General features: G+C 53.7%; 1 protein-coding gene across 4 annotated transcripts in view; it reads right to left on the bottom strand.

Annotated features, from left to right (window-relative positions):
* CBFA2T2 (CBFA2/RUNX1 partner transcriptional co-repressor 2) overlaps window positions 1–399 on the bottom strand; it is a 58,503-nt gene extending 58,104 nt beyond the window's left edge. For all 4 annotated transcript variants that reach the window (XM_042050729.1, XM_042050748.1, XM_042050739.1 and 1 more), the window contains exon 1: window positions 311–399. In XM_042050729.1, the coding sequence (XP_041906663.1) occupies window positions 311–338 (28 nt within the window). In that variant the 5' untranslated portion in view covers window positions 339–399. The remainder of the gene's footprint in view (window positions 1–310) is intronic.
* Window positions 400–16,251: the final 15,852 nt, after the last annotated feature.

Raw genomic sequence — 16,251 nt, 5'->3', positions numbered from 1 at the left:
AGCGGGGGGGGGGGGCTGCACCCCTTGTTCCCGGCCGCCAAAGCCCATCCAGCCTGGAAATTCCACATAAACCCGGGGAACGCCGGGCTGGGCTTGCGGGTGGGGGTCCCCCAGGCCCACACTTCGGGGCAATGAACCCGCACGCTGAGAAACACCCACGAACCACACACACAATTACAGACCGCGATACAAAGCGCGTGTCCCCCTCCCGCGCCCCGCTCCGGGGGCTCAGCCCCGCTCCCCCCGGCCCGGCCCCGCTCGGCCCCGGCCCAGCGCTGCCTCCCGCCCGTGCCCCGATCCCGGCTCTTACACTGGCAGCTTCCCGGGATCCCCACCATGGCCCGAATCCCCGCCGCCTCCTGCCCGGCCCGGCCCGGCCCGGCCCTCGCCGTGACGAGAGCGGGGGCGCGGCCTCCCCCGGCCCGCCCCGGGAGCCGGGCAGGAAGGGGATGTGGAGGGAGGGGAGGTGCGGTGCGTGTTAGTTCAGGGATGGATTACAGCCGAGTTGCGGGGTGTAACCTTCACAGACCCAACTGTCCGCATTCTCCACCTCCACGGAGGTCTCCCGCTCCCCCTAAGGTGTTACAATACCAGTGCACACCCCCAAAGGTGTTACAATACCTGTATCCCCAAAAGATGTTAAAATACCTGTACCCACACCCCCAAAGGTGTTACAATACCTGTATCCCCAAAAGATGTTAAAATACCTGTACCCACCCCCCCAAAGGTGTTACAATACCTGTATCCCCAAAAGATGTTAAAATACCTGTACCCACAACCCCAAAGGTCTTACAATACTTGTACCCCCCTAAAGTGTTAAAATATCTGAGGACAAATAGGTTTGTCCCCAGCTCAGCCCCAGTGCCTCAGGTGTTGTAACCAAAGTGGTTTTGCTCCCTCCCGGCATTTCCCACATTCCGAGCCCACCGCTAAACCACGTCCACAAAGTGTCCCAGGGAGTCTTGCCGCAGTCAAATATCCATGGCAAAGGTGAGATGTGTTTCTGCTCCTACAAGCTAAAGCTTTCACTGCATAAGTACCTCAAAACCTAGAAATGCCAGAGTTTGGGATCACAAGAGCTTCACTGACAGCCTGAGACTCCTATTCGGGGTTTGTCAAGGCAGCAGCCTCATAGAATCATGGAATATCCCTGAGCTGGAAGGGATCCATAAGGATCACCCAGTCCAACACCTCTGCCTGCACAGACACCCCAACAACCCCACCCTGGCCATCCCTGGCAGCGCCGTCCAAATGCTCCTGGAGCTCTGGCAGCCTCGGGGCCGTGCCCATTCCCTGGGGAACCCAGGCAGTGCCCAGCACCCTCTGGGGGAAGAACCTTTTCCTTATGATGAGGTCTGATTGGCATCTGAAAACGAAGCACAGCTTTGCTCCCATCCTGCAGGGATTTGCCACTTTAGGTGCTCTCTGGGAAGCTGAAAATATGCCAGCTTGGTCAGGAATGTCCCAAAACACTTGGGAGTAGCTGTAGGAGGAAGATATGTGCCTGCAAATTGGGTTATAGCTGGGGTTTCCCTTCCCAGCAATAAAATATATATGCGGTCCTGGAAGCAGGGCCAGGACACAGTCTCCTGCCCTAGGTAGATATCCTCACCAGTTACCAAGTCATGCTGGTAACAGTGTGGCTATGGATGCCCTGCTTCAGTCTAGGAAGAGCTTACTCCAGTGAAAGAGAGCTCGTGGGATGGGGCAGGAGATCCGAGCTGGCTCTGTCCATGCTCTCAAGTCACTGCCTGTATAATCAAGGCATTGAGATCTGTGAGCCCTGCTCGGGGAAGAAAGGGCACACGGGTCAGGGCTGCTGTTTCCCAGTAGGACTGTGGAGGGCTGGGAGCCTTTGGCACAGGAGCCCTTGGCACAGGAGCCCTCTGCACTCCCTTGGAGGAGAGAGGCCTGAGGGCAGGATGACCTTGCCCAGAGATGAGCAACCTTCCTCTGGGTCATGGTGACAAAGTGAACCACCCCCAGCACGCCTTGTTTCTGTATGGTAATACCCAGTACCCAGCTGGCCAGTTGGTTTCTACCCCACCCCCTGCCTACCCCATAGAACCTCTGCCCCCCAGCCCTGATTAGGGAGCCTTGTCCCTGGCCACCCCTCCACAGGGGCTGCTGGACAATGAAAGCTGCCTCTGTGGAACTGCTGTACGAGGCTCCTGCCTCTCTATCCCCGAGTTCTCTGTGGGTGATTTCACAAAGAGCTGAATCACAAGAGCTGGGATCACTTGTAGCTGAGAAATCACTACACTTGCTGAAATCACCTGCTGCCCAGGGAAGCCGGCCACCACTCCTGGAAGAGCTGTTCCTTGCAGGACACTCTTTCTAGGAAGGTTGTGGCACACTGGGTTGCCCATACCCCGCTCCTCCTGGGAGCAACATAGGACCATGCTCCCAGCAAACTGGGTTTGACCTGCCCCAGTTCTGGGCTGGTGGTTGCTGGCAGCAGCCTGTGGACAGCCCAGCCCTGCAGCTCAGCAGTGTTTCACTCCCGATGCTCAGGGAGCCACAGGCTCAGTTGGAGTTTGCTGGCCAGGAACAGGCATCTCTTGGGCCCAGATATCCCAGGATGGAGCAGATCCAACTTAGCACTAAAACAACAGGACCATCCATCCGGTCCCATTGTCTTGGTTTTAACTTTGTGGCTTTGCCTCCTCCCCTGGCCCCTGTCTGCCAGAGCCTGCATCCCCCGTGCCGCTGTTATCTCCTGCTGGGCTGGCTGTAGCTTGGCTCTGGCCAGTGTTTGCCACCACCTCATTTCTGTGTCATCTACAGCCTTGCTGGAGCCAATTTGACACTGGTGAAGCAGACAGGACCATTGTGTGGGGTGCTGATAAGGGCCTTGTTTTTATTTAGCTGGTTCTTAAAGCCTGTGAAGCTCCTTGGAGAGTGGCAGGTTGGGCTCCATCAGAGCCCACCGTGATGGGAGCAGCTTCCCAAGACACCTGAATGTGCCAGTCACAGCCTGGCATCTCCCTGAGGCTCACCCAGGCTGGATCTCTCTGTGTGCTGAGGGCAGAGAAGATGGAACTGCTGTGGTGACAGTGTGGGGCTGTTGCTGCCCTGCTCCATGTCCCATCCCTCCAGAGCACCCCAACCTAGAAGGACACGCCCTTCTAGTGAAGTGTCGCTGCTCAGATTGAGGAGAGGGTGATGAGGACTGGGAAACCAAGGCAGAGCACTGGAATGTGCTGGGAAAAGCTTTGAAGGAGCAGCAAATGTATTTTCATCTTCCTTTCTCTTCAACAGATTTGATGTTGCCCAAGGTGAAGCCATGGCAGGCACAGGGCAGCTCCATGACAGGGCCTGCATTGTTGCTTGGTTTCTAAAGATGGAACAGCTGCTTTGGAAACCCCAAAGAGGAGAGGACTGTCTAAATAATACCCCTGGAACACCAGGAAAAGATGCACATGAGGCTTGGTCTTGCAGGCCTCAATGCTGATGGAAGGCGTAGCTGCTCAGGACAGCAGTTTTGGGGACATTTCCATAGGTATATGTGACTTCCCCACAGGAAGTAGGATCACGTTTGAAATGGGGCCATCCTGCTGCCCCTCCAGCAAGTGTCTTCTAGAGAGGAAGAGGTGTGAGCAGGGAATGGGATCTCTGTGCTCTTTCTCAGATCTGAGACGAGTGGTGCCAGGGTTGTGGGTGAGACATGGGCATGGTCTTGTAGGGAGGGCAAGCTCCAGACCCTGATGGTCTGTGAGCAAGGGGAGCATGTTACATGGAGATACCCTCTGCTGTAGCCTGCCCTGCAGGGAGCTCTCCTTCCCCACCTCCACCCGCCCAGATTTTAAGCCATACAGTGAGCTGAGCTTGTCTCATGCTCTCTGGAACAACAGCCATCAAACAAAGGTGTCAGATGCAATTTTTCCTCTGCTGGTATACTGATAGACAGAGCAGGGCTTATTTGCTCCAAGAGAAAAAAACCCACCCAGCCTTTATGACTATGGATTTCTGTGCTGCGTCCAACCGAGCAACACCTGTTCACTCAGCTGATGCTGCTGTATGTCCTTGAAATTGGCTGGTGTACGAGAGAAGAAGCTCTACAGGCATGTGGACTTCATTTGGAACCCTTTTCTTTTTATCACTTGAACACATAATGTATTTGGGACAAGAAAAAAGGCTTCTCAGCCCAGTGCAGTGTGTGGAGAGGTAGATATATCTGTCTAAGTATTTATATACCTCTATCACACCCGACTGAGCAGCCACAGTTTTGCAAGCAGCATTTTTAGGACTATAAATACACAGCCTCTATACAGGGTATGTATCCATGGCCAGTAAACCACCAAAATATTCATACATGCCCTCCAAAAGCCAAGAGGTGCTCCCACCATCTTTAGAACATTTAATTTAATTGGATATCAGGCTGTCACGTCACAGGCACCTTTTCCACGGTGAATTCTCTATCAGATGCACAGGGAATGGTGCTTGCTGTATGAGCAGGTACTTGGCCTCTGCTCTGGTTATTGCTGCCATCCCCCACCTCAGCTCATGCCATGCTGAGCGAGCTATGCTCTGCAGATGGTTTTTTTTCAGTTCTGGTTGCTGTCCTGCCATGTCCTTAGCCCTGCCTGAGCACTGATGTGAAGCACCATTCTGGGTTTGGTCCCCATCCTGAAGGAATGGTGCTCCTCCAGCTCGTGCAAAGGTCCTTCCAAAGGGAACAGGAGGGACAGGAAGGACATGGAGCTGTTGGAGGGAGTCCAGAGGAGGCCATCAAGGTGATCAGAGGGATGGAGCAGCTCTGCTGGGAGGAAAGGCTGAGAGAGTTGGGATTGCTCAGCCTGGAAAAGAAAGGCTTCAGAGTGAGCTAATTGTGGCCTTTCAGTACCTGAAGGAAGCCTGCAAGAAAGATGAAGAGAGACTTTACAAGGGCTTGGAGGGACAGGACAATGGGGAATGTCTTCAAACTGAAAGAGAGGAGGTTTATATTGGGATATTGGGAAAAAATTCTTCCCTGGGAGGGTGGGGAGGCCCTGGCACAGGGTGCCCAGAGAAGCTGTGGCTGCCCCTGGATCCCTGGAAGTGTCCAAGGCCAGGCTGGACAGGGCTTGGAGCAACCTGGGCTAGTGGAAGGTGTCCCTGCCTATGGCAGAGGTTGGAATGAGATGATCTTTAAGGTCCCTCCAACCCAAACCTTCTCTGATTCTCTGATTCTATGAGACCTCATGGCCTTGAGTCCCCCTCTGAATAAAACCAACACGACAAAGGTGGCTGCAGGATGCTAAGCTAGAGGGAGGGAAGGCCCTGGGTGGAACAAACTCTCTCAGACAAAGATTTATGGCCAGTCTTGCTCCCCACAGCCTTGTCCTGCCTCTTCCTCACCCCTTTGCTGTCCCCTCCCAGTTCCCACACCAGTTCAGTCTTTCCATTTCCTCTACAGGGAAGGCAGATCTGGCGGCAAGGATTAACAGCTTTGATCAAAGAACAGTGAACACAAAAGCAAGAGGGAATGTTGTTTGGAAATCTCTCATCTCACAGGCATTTGTAGCTCTAAAAATGCTGGAAAGAAAGACATTACTGTCATAGGAATGAGTGGGAAATGAGATAAAGGATTCCTCTCACAGGGCAGGTCATGGCAGAGTACCCTGCCTGCTTCCTTCACAGCGAACTGGTTTTCCAAACAAGGCAAAATGGAAAGTTTAGTACAGGCATCACTAACAAGGGTGAGAACTGAGTGAAAGGCGAGTGAGGCAGATGGTGCCAGAAGGAGGTTTGGAGGTTGGTGGAGTTTCCCAAGGTCAGTCTTGGTGTCCGGTCAGTGTTTCTCCTGGCACAGTGCGAGTGGTCAGCATTGCCTGGAGAGGCAGGTGTGTCCTGGGGGAGGGGATGGGATCCCATCAAGCAAAAACTTCTGGAGGAGGGGATGGGTGGGATGAGACCTGTTCAGCAGGTGGGAGGCAGAGCACACAGCGGCTGTCGAGCCCAACAGGCAATAATTCTGAGATAAAATCAGGGGACATTATTTATTGTGCAGATCCCTTTCTTCAAACACAAATGTTTGAGCACGAGGGTGTCCAGCCCAGCTTAGAAGCTGTAATCCTGTCCCTGAAACCATCTCAGATCTTCCTCGTTTGTATATTCAAGCTGATGAGTGCCTGCTGCAGCCATAAAGAGGCTGATACTGTTTTGAATATCTTACTTGTTTTCCAGAGGCCATCTGGCTGCATTTCTTCACTGTTTGAGAAAGCAGTGACACTGACAGTGGTGCATTACCCAAAAAATGCCCTGTGCTGGGAGAGTGAGTGACTGGAGGGGCAGAAAAGAGACGTGTGAGCACTCAGCAGTCGGAGCTGGACATCAGGGCTGTGCATCGCTTTGAGATCTCTCAGCAACTCACTGAGAGGAACCAACTCGCTGTTCAGGACCCTGGGAGCCAGCGAGCAGCTCCTGTGCCATGTCATCAACTCCCGTGCCACGTCATCAGCTCCTCTGCCACATCATCAGCTCCTCTGCCACGTCATCAGCTCCTCTGCCACATCATCAGCTCCTCTGCCATGTCATCAGCTCATCCACATCACCGCCTGGCCGGGCACCCCACAACTTGTGCAGCTCAGGGTTTCAGCTCTGGGTGTCCCACCCAGTGCATGCAAACGGGGATGGCTGCTGGGACCCACAGACCTGCTCCCTCGGGAGCAGTGAGGGAGCTCGGTGCCAGGCAGGATCAGGTCAAGGTGATCAGACTCCAATGCCAGCAAGAGCTGAGGAAAGCCCAGCCATTGCACCAGTTTGGACTTGTCAAAGGATGATTCCCTGGTTGCCTTGCTTTTGGCTTCTGGGGGCAGGGACACCACCCAGCCTCGGGGACACAGAGCCACGGTGTGTTTTGGTGTCATTCAGGAACCTGCAGCCATAAAAGTGCTCAAACTTTTAACTTTGCAGCCTCAACCCAGCCCCTTGTCACACTCGGAGCAGCCCTGAGCTGAGCCCAGCCTGGCCGTGCAGGCTGCCTGCCATCTGGCACAAGCAGGGCCAAGGAGAGCTAAATAAATGTTAAATACACACTAATGCCATGTGACACCAGCAAAAGGCAGTGAGCTCAAGCTCCAAGAGTCTGCTTATGTAAACAGCATCCTGAAATTAATATTTACCTTTTAAAACAAACAGATATTTGGGGTGTTTCACAGCCTTTCTGCCTAGCAGATGCCAAGAACAACAGCTTGGTACTGCAGGGAATTGGCTTGACAGCTCAGGGGACAGTAAACTCCCCACCAGTCTCCAGACTGTGAGGTCAGAGCCGGTCCCTCTCTTTTCAATCAGATAAATTCACACAAGTGCCAGATTAATCTTTGCTCGGGGGCTGCGACCTCTAATGAGGAGTGGGAGCCACCCCGACATCGCAGCCAGGGAGCGGCATTTGAGCGGCAGATGGGCTGGGGATGAAGGATTTGGGGATGCTCAGAGCAGTCCCTTGTCCAGAGGGACCCTGGGGAGGCAGAAGGGCTGTCCCGTGGTGGCTCCTTGGGTGGCAGCATCACCACGAGCCTGGCTGCTGTGCTCCACTTCCAGCCAGACCTGCACCTGTGGCGTAAATCCCATCATTTCCCTAAGGAGTGATCGTTCTGCAAATCACAACCCCTGTCAGAGCACAGCCAGGCTTGGGGGTGTCGCTCACACACCCTGGTTGCTGCTGCTCCTCCATTGTGGCCATCCTCATCCTCATGTGAGCACCCAGCACTTTTTGGGGTTTGCTCTGTTGTTTTAAAACATCATTTTCCGGCAATGGGATGTGTGCGGGCACAGACACAAAGCAAAAGTCAGCTGCCACGGTGGAGGTGTTTGGCAGTAAATAGCAAATGAGTAGAGGCTGGGATAGGAGCCTGATTTAGGTTTTAATATTTTTTGCAGATGTCAGAAGCAGAAGGAATTTTTGGTGCGTTTTGCAGCTCACCACTTCTACCATCACCCCCTGCCGGCTTTTATTTCAGCCCTCTGCTCCTAACGCACCTTCATCTCTGGCACTGTGCTTCCATCCTCGTCCTCCCAGCTCGGGATGACTCTTCCCTCTTGGCTGTGGTGCTGATCCCCTCACGATCCTGCCTCTGGCTCTGGGTGCACTTTTTCCAGAGGATTTCGGGCTGCTGTGGCTGTGCAGGGTCCATGCTCACAGCCACCATGTGCCTGTCCTAGTGCTCAGCTGGCTCCTACTTTGGATTTTCAACTCCCTCCAGCAGATTCTTGGTGATTTTTCAATCTCCCATGGAAGGGAAGAAAGGGGACATGGGATGCTGATGGGCCAGGGATCCACCAGGGCTCGGAGCAGAGCTGGGAATCCCACATCCATCCCTCCAGGAGCACACAGATCCCACGAACATTGACCCTGCTGCCGCCTGCCCCTCACCCGCCGTGCAGCTGCCGGCTTGGGGTGACAAAGTGACACCGCTTTTGGGGGCCGTTACCTGCCAGGCACGGCAAACAAAACCCCTTAACACCGGCAGCGCGTGGGTGGGAGCCGAGCTGGGCGGGAGGATGTGGAGAGGCTCTATTACCCCTGTAAAACAAAACCCAGCAACGACGCCAGCCTGGCTGCGATGGGGCCCCTCCGCGGGGTGATGGGGACTGATCAAACTGATGACACCCCAAAAGTGATGGCAAGGCAAGCTGAGCTCACGAAACCACATGAAGTGTAGGATGCTCGGGCGCCAGGGAAGGGCTGCACCCAGCCTGGGGTGCTCAGCGTTTCCAGAGTGGCTGCGCCGGAAAAACGAGTGTGTTTGTGTACGGATTCGCGTCGAACCCCTCTTTCTTTTGAAATCTAATCCTCTTTGCATTTCAACTGCTGACAGCGCTTGTCTGGGCTTGCAGTCACGGTGATTTAAAAGGTGATAGTGAGCGGTAAGAAATTCATCTGCCCCGCCGAAGTCACACGGGGACCTGAGGCTCAGTGCTGGGGACCGGGGCCACCAACACGCTGTGACAGCCGCCACCCCGTCAGGAAGGGCCACTGGGCTGTTCCCCCACTTCCCTTGCTACAATTAGTTCAGTTTGCTGATGAGGTCAGCCAAAGTTGGGCTGGAGAAAGAGGGGGAGTTTTCCTACTGAGTGACAACTTCAGGCTAAGACTGGGAGGATGTGATCGGGTCGCTGGGAGGTCTGTGGGGACATGGGGACAGGACACCACGGATGGGTCTGGGAATGCCATCAGCCCTCCTGCTTCCCAGGTCCAGTTCCAGAGGGGGTGTCCAAAACACTCTCGTGTCTGCACCACACCTCAGCATCCCCTTACAAATAAATTAAAACTTAATTATGATGTTTGGTGCATGGTAATGGGATGCCAATTTTCCCTAAGTGGTGGCTGATTTATATAAGATGGACCTGGAATCTCTGCTATTAAAATGAATGGGTGAGTTGCATTTTACATGAAAGCCTAAAAATCAAGGCTGCCAGTAAGCAGATTCAAATAATCCTCTCTGAACTGAAAAAAGAAATACTGGAGTTTAGAGGAAGAGCCATGCCCCAGTATAAACAGGGATGTTTTCAGAACTGGGAGGGAGCAGGACTCCATAATTCTTCAGGGAATTAACCATAGAGCTTGGTTAGGGGTGATGGATTAGAGGAAGGTTTCCTGCCTGCTGATTTCAACCATGGACTTCAGTCACTTTGCCCTGCCTGCTTCCAGCTTCACCATGGGTTTTGTGTGAGGATTTGTACACCCTGGCATTTCCAAGGAATATTTCTATACTACAGAAGAATAGTATAAAAGAAATCTTTATATATAAGAATATAAAACATTTAAATATGAATACATAATTTATGTAGAATATATATATATATATATGAGAAGTTTAATTTCTTATCCAAACCAAACCAGAGAGCAGAAATTCTGTTACATGTAGCGAGAGCTGAAAATGATGGAGCTGAGGGAGGGGTTTTGCTGAGGGTGATGAGTTGGATATGATCCCCCCAGGCCGTTCCCTTGCACTTCCAGCACCTCTGCCCACCCTCCCCTGTGCCCCTCGACACAGGAGGGCACAGGGCAGCTCCTGCCCAGCATGGGGGGTTCCCAGACCACCCCACAGTATCCACAGTCTCTCCGTGCAGCCAGAAGGAGAGGTGGGAGCATTTCCAGGCTGTGGAGAGGCCCTGCAGAGGGGCATGGCAGCTCAAGGATGCTCTGCCCGGCACTTGGCACGTGCCGTGGCCACAGTTCCAGTCCTGGCCTCCTTCCCACGGAGATGGCTTTCCTAGAAAGCTCTGCCTGCTGCGGGCTGGCCGGAGCCCCGCCGCGCCCTGGCCCCCACACCAGAGATGCCATCGGCCTGAAGGTGGGCACGGAGGAGGCTCAGCAGTGCCAGGTCTCCTTCCATCCCTGCCCAGGGGCTGATGATCCCGAAATAAGACCTGCTGGAGCGCCCAGCTGTGTTTGGGTTTGAGTGTGAAAGGACACGTGGGTGTGCCCATCCTGCCCTGCAATGTCACCTGGCACTGCCAAAGGGCTTCAGGTGATGAGGGAACATGCACAATGCAGTTGGGTTATCACTTCTTTTTTAATAGGTTTTAGGATAAAAAATAATCCAGGACCACTAAGGAATTAACAAGAGTTGCAATAGCTAACTTCTCTCCCTCCCAGCTGTCTCCTGCCCCAGGTCCTCTGGGCTGGGGCTCACTGCCCCAGGCTGCCGGGCCACTGGCACGGGGTGGCTTCAGCTGGAGCACAGGGGACGTTCCAGCTGGGCAATGTCCTGTGTTAATTTGGTTGGAAGTTCGTTTTGGAAAAGAGGAGTGAACAAGTGTGTGACATTTTTGTTCCAAACTCAGTCTTCTCTTTATGTGCTAAACTGTGGAGTTGGAGATCAGCAGAAATCGAAATAATGAATTTCACTGTTACTGACTTAAAAAAAAAAAAAAAAATCCATTAACTGGCAAATTCTGAAATGTCATGATTTTTCCGGCTGTTCAACACAAAAACCAGTCTGGAAATGTCAGTATCCCAGCAGCCCTGTGATCCTGACTGGCTCCAGAGGCTCCGGTGGATCCCAGACAGGTCCCCGTTTGCTTTGGCTTCCTCAGGGAAGGCCCCTTGGCTGTATCCCACATCTTTTGCAGAAGGACATCAGCCCCAATGCCATCTGGGGCTCTGCCCATAGCACCAGGAGGGTGAAGGGGGATTTTTCGGAAGTTCTCCTGGCTGGACCACCCTCCTGGATCACTGATGCAGTACCTGCCCTGGGATCGTGCCTTTCCCGGCCAGAGCCGGACCCAAGGGCAGCACAGGGTGCCCTGGGAGCAGCCAGCTCCACCCGGGAGTGGTGGGTAGCACAAAGCCCATATCAGCAATGATTTCCTGACAAACAGTGCGGCTCATTGTCTGTTCTCATTTATAAACTGCTCCACACCAGCCATCTGATATCCATTATTACAATTACAAACAACCCACAGTAACTCTCCAGCTGGTCAGCTCCATCCTAACAGCACTGCAGCCATTCAAGGATGCCATATGGTACCAGAGTTTCCAAAGCAGCATTGTCAATCAGCCTTATTAATTTCTGAGTTCATTTCTTTTCCTTTTAGGGATATATTTTTTCCTTTCTTTCTATATAAGACAGAGACACTTCTCTGGCCTCAATTTGGAATATGCAGCTTGACAGAATAATTGAAACATCTACATCTCCGAGGCAGCTGGCAGGGAAAGGAAGAGCCTGAACTCCGTGAGCAGCCCCCCGAGTACTGGTGCTCATGCAAGACCTCCAAGTGTTTCTTCCCATCTACACCCCAGTGCGTGCCACGAGAATATTAAAAACCCATTAGATCTGGAGTGCCGGACATGGCTGGCTCTTTACTGCAGATGGAGGGCTGCTAATGGCCATTTCCCTTCGATCTCTGAGTCTCCTTTGAGCTATATTTGTTTTTTCCCCAACATTTTGGAGCCTACGGGTGGTGTCATTGGAGTCGGTTGGGGATGCTGAGATGCTGCTGGCTCTGCTCGTGCCCATCCTGTGGTGAGCAGGAGCTTGGGAGCATCCCAAAGTGATTCCCAACTGGATGGACTCTTCCTTTGGGGTGATTTCTGGTGATTTTGTGCCTGGCCACTTCCGTGTGGCACCACTGCACGGTGTATGTGTCACAGTGTCATTGTGGATGGCACTGAGGGAAAGGGCTGTGCTGGATATGCCATTCCCAGCCCTGCAAACACAGCCAGGCACTGCATCACAGCCACTGGCTGCAGGGACAGCTGGGCCTTAATTTTTGCTTTGCTTTTATATTTTTAAGCAAAATCAGCAATCACCCAGGGATGGTTTCTTTCCTTGGCTCGAGGCAGCAGAATTTTGTGGCTCTGAAATGCTCGGCTCCAGCTAAAGCTCAGCACCTGAGCTCCAGCAGGATTTTCCTTCCCTGGGGGTGGGATAGAGGTGATGGTGGGAGTGCAGGTGGAGACCTTTCAGGATGAGCCACGGGCAACGTGGCACCCTCAAAGTGTCCCTGTGAAAATGTCTCCACGCACTTTGGTGTTTTTTCTCTCCCCAGCTGACTGTGTGGTGTTCACAGCTGGAGCAAAAGCCTCCTGTGGGAATGTGGATGCCTCCAGCGGCACCCCAAACATGCTGAGCTGTGGGTACCCCCACCTGGGGGCCTGGCAGAGCTGCTCAACACAGGATTTCACTCCTGGCAGTGGTGCATGGCCAGGGAAGAGGAATCAGGCTGAGAAGAGGGAGGAACATCCAGTGGCTCCTTGCACCATGGCGAGTGAGAGCAGCAGGTTTTGGGGCCGTGCATTATGCAGATCATGTGGGATTATGTAAAACCTCTTTGTTCATCCTCCCTGTCAAGGGCAAAGAGCTCTGTGGGGCTGGGACAGTTTGGGGGGGAAATCTGCAGCCGCACAGATGGCGACACCGGGGCTCCAGCTACTGGAGGAGGATGTCCACTGCCTCCCTGTCCCACAGTCCCTGCGGGCACTTCCTCATTGCTTTTAGCTCTTGGGAGCCCAGAGAGGATCCAGCACCAAGCCAAAGCTTAGCCCAGCTCTGCCAGGGGCTTTGCTCCTTCCCAGAGCTGCGGCCGGTGTCCACCTCCAGAGGGAAGCGCTGGGAATGTGTCAGCCCTCTGGAGCTGATGCCTTTTCTTGGTCTTAAAATCAAGAGTCAAACACTGTTAGAAGGGGAAAAGGGAGTTTACCGTGGTATTTATTTTAAGGATCCTTAGGTGCACACATCCAGGTTGACTGCACCGAAATGCACCCCGCAATGCACACCCCCAAAGATCTAACATTATAGGTGTTACTGATTAGCAGATCTATCAAAGATTCCCCAGTGAGAGGCTCGAGTGAGCCCCCCTCCCCAAGGAACCTTCCCCTGGATGGTTCTATCTTGGTTTACAGAACGTGTTCTGGAGAGGACCTTGGGGTCTGGGGCACACTGATCCCCAGCTACGAAGCTTCTAAAATGTTCAGTCTCTCAGCTTGACAAACAAGTCCAAGAATGTAGGCAAAAAGCACTGAGAATACAGAAGTTGTAAAAAGGTATAACAGGGGTATAAAAGAAAAGGCAAAAAATCTTCATGGCATCAGAGCAGCATCCCTTCAATGACAGCTGTCACTGTGCAGGATCACCAGTGCAGTGCCTTCACCCACGGGAAGTGCAGGTTAAGGTGCTCCTACCTGTGCTTGCCCTTGGGCTGGGAGCTCCTTTGACACAGCTCTTCCTTACCACCACCATTTTTGTCTGCTCCAGTGCACACGCTTTGAAGGGTACACTGAACCAGCTGGATTGTTTGATTGACCTATGATAACAAAATAACATTCTTGTGGTGCTGTTTCACACTTGTTGGGCTCCCCTGTTCCCACCTGGATTCTGCAGCCGTGGTTTGGTGCCCAGCTCGCACTCCCATGGGGATACTGCCAGGCACGGGGTGTTCTCCTGAAGGGCAGGGGAGGCTGTATCTCCATGGATGTATTCCCACCCCCAGCTGTGACCTGATCTCACCTGCTGTAGCTCGTGGTGGTGCTGTGATGGGGCAGAAGCCTGAAGCCCTGCTGGTACCTGTGGTACCCACATGGGCTGGGTTTATGGTGAGTTTCCATCTGGCTTTTCTCTCCCCTCTGGCTCTCTCCAGTGTGCAGGGGAAGGTTTCACAGCCCTGTTTACATGGACACCCAGTCAAAATTCACTCTCCTGCCGTTTCTCTGCTGCTTGGAGTTTGGCTCTGTCTTCCTGCGTTTGCACCAGGACTGTACAACATCCCACCCTTTGACCCCAGCTCCCCTCCCTGGCCAGGTGTCTGGGCCTTTCCAGGAGGGCTGGAAAGCTGGGGTTGGTTGTGATCCCCAGCAGCGATGGGCAGGACCCCTCTCCCCAATCCCACCACCCAGCACTGCTCCCACCATCCAGCTCTTCTTCCCCTCTCAGCATCTCCCCACAGGACACACAGACCTCCCTTTCCTTTGAGCTTCTGAATTTGGGACATTTTCCTCAATTTCCCCCCATCTTTCCTCTCTGGCTCACAGTGAACCACCCCATGCCTTCTGCAGGAGGCTCCTCACTTGTCTGCACCTCTCCTGATGTGTCTGTGGGGATGTCAGAGCCTCCTGGCTCAGCCCCTGCCCTGTCCCTCCTGCTGAAGTGGCCCAGATGATTCTGTCCCTCACGATGTGACAGTGAGTGAGCCATGCACTTACAGACCCCGGCCTTGGGCAGCTCTATTGTTCCCCCAGATTCTCAGACACTTGTCCAGAGGAGTCCTCGTGCCTGTGACACTTCCCATGGGTGGGAATGCCCTGGGGGAGCCTCTGGGATCTCCTGTGTGTCCCTCCATTCCACTGCTGTGGGGCCAGATGCTGCAGGGCCATGTGGTGCCCTGTGGCTGTCCTGCAGCAGAGAGCCACCGCTCCAGGGTTGGTTTTCCTTTTTCCCCATCCCTGATGCAATCCTGCAGTTATCCCTTTGCTCCCTGAAGTGTGTCCAGTTGCTGAACTCCTTCTCTTTCATGACACTGCCCAGCACCGAGGCTTCAGGATCCACACTGGCTTTTGTTTGAAGGTTGTTCAGGGTATTTTTCCCCAACAATTATTTTTTTTTCTGTGGGATTTTGCTGTTTCCTCAGCATTCTTCACTTATGATTTCACATGCCTCCTGGATCTGACTCACTGCTGACACCATCTTTTCTGAGGATCCGAGGGGAAGCCAAGCCAACATGACTTTCTGGTCTTATTCCTTGGTTCCTTCTTCTGCTCTAGCCCTTCCTGACAGGCATGGATCCCTGTGTGCCAGTGCTTCCTTGAGAAAACCTCACCACGAGCACGGAGCACACCTTGGTGTGTGCTCTGGGTCAGTCCTGGCATCACCTGCATCCATCTTTCTGAAGGGCTCAGAGCACAGGCTGGGCAGGGGAAGCTCCACATTATCACCCCTCCTGACGCTGTGATTGTAGTTTATGCTCAGATCCACAGAGGAGAGAATATTTCCCTTTTTCTCCCCAAGCTCTTGAGGGTGTTAGAGAAAAACTCCGCTCTGCCAGCTGCTCTGCATGGAGCTTCCTGCACCGGGGATGGGGAGACAAGTGGGCAAGGGCATGTTGCCAAGGTCAGCGTTTGCTCCAGTGCCTGCCCCACACCAGCTTTCCAAGAACCTCTGCAGCAGGAAAAAAACCCCAAAAAACAACCTAATTTTTTCATTTGCAGCTGGAGCGAGGCCAGATTTTGCAGCAGAACATTTTTTGGTGAAAATGGAGCTGTTGTCTTCTGGCCAGCACTTGTTGAATGGCCCCTGCCCGGACACCACTGTGGAATGGCAGAGCCAGGGCTGGGACAGGGAGCTGAGGGGCACCAGCCACTACCTGCTGGGTTTTGGGGCCGAGCCTGGACCCGAGAGTGTCCCCTGTGAGGTGTCACCAGAGGGGACCCGCCGCCTCTGCTGTGGGCTGCGATCACAGCTCCGCTTTGAAGACTCTCCAGTGCTTTGTTCTCCCCCTGATACAATCCATTTGGAGCAAATGCAGTCTCGGAGCATCTTGCCAAGCCCACAAGCTTTGGGGAGGGAGGCTGCTGCGAAGCATTAGCGGCAGATAAGGCCTCCTCGGGGATGGATGGCTGGGGAGGGAGGGGCGGTGGTGGAGTCTCACCTCTCCTTGTCCTGGCTCAGGGACTCCGCTGACCAGGCAGCCAGGGAATGCCAGCCTCTGCCTCGGCTCCTTCACCTGGTTAATCCTGTCACTCTCCTGTTCCTTCACCTAACGTGCTCCAGGGCCTGACCCTGCTGCTCCTCACAGCCCACCCCCCATGGTCCCCTGCTTGCCGGGCAC

The sequence above is a fragment of the Corvus kubaryi genome, unplaced genomic scaffold (assembly GCF_017639235.1).
Source record: "Corvus kubaryi isolate FWS band 111438036 unplaced genomic scaffold, C.kubaryi_AGA036_p1.0 134, whole genome shotgun sequence".
NCBI classification, from domain to species: domain Eukaryota; kingdom Metazoa; phylum Chordata; class Aves; order Passeriformes; family Corvidae; genus Corvus; species Corvus kubaryi.
The sequence above is the reverse complement of the archived record's forward strand: the minus strand, read 5'-3'. Positions and strand labels throughout refer to the sequence as shown.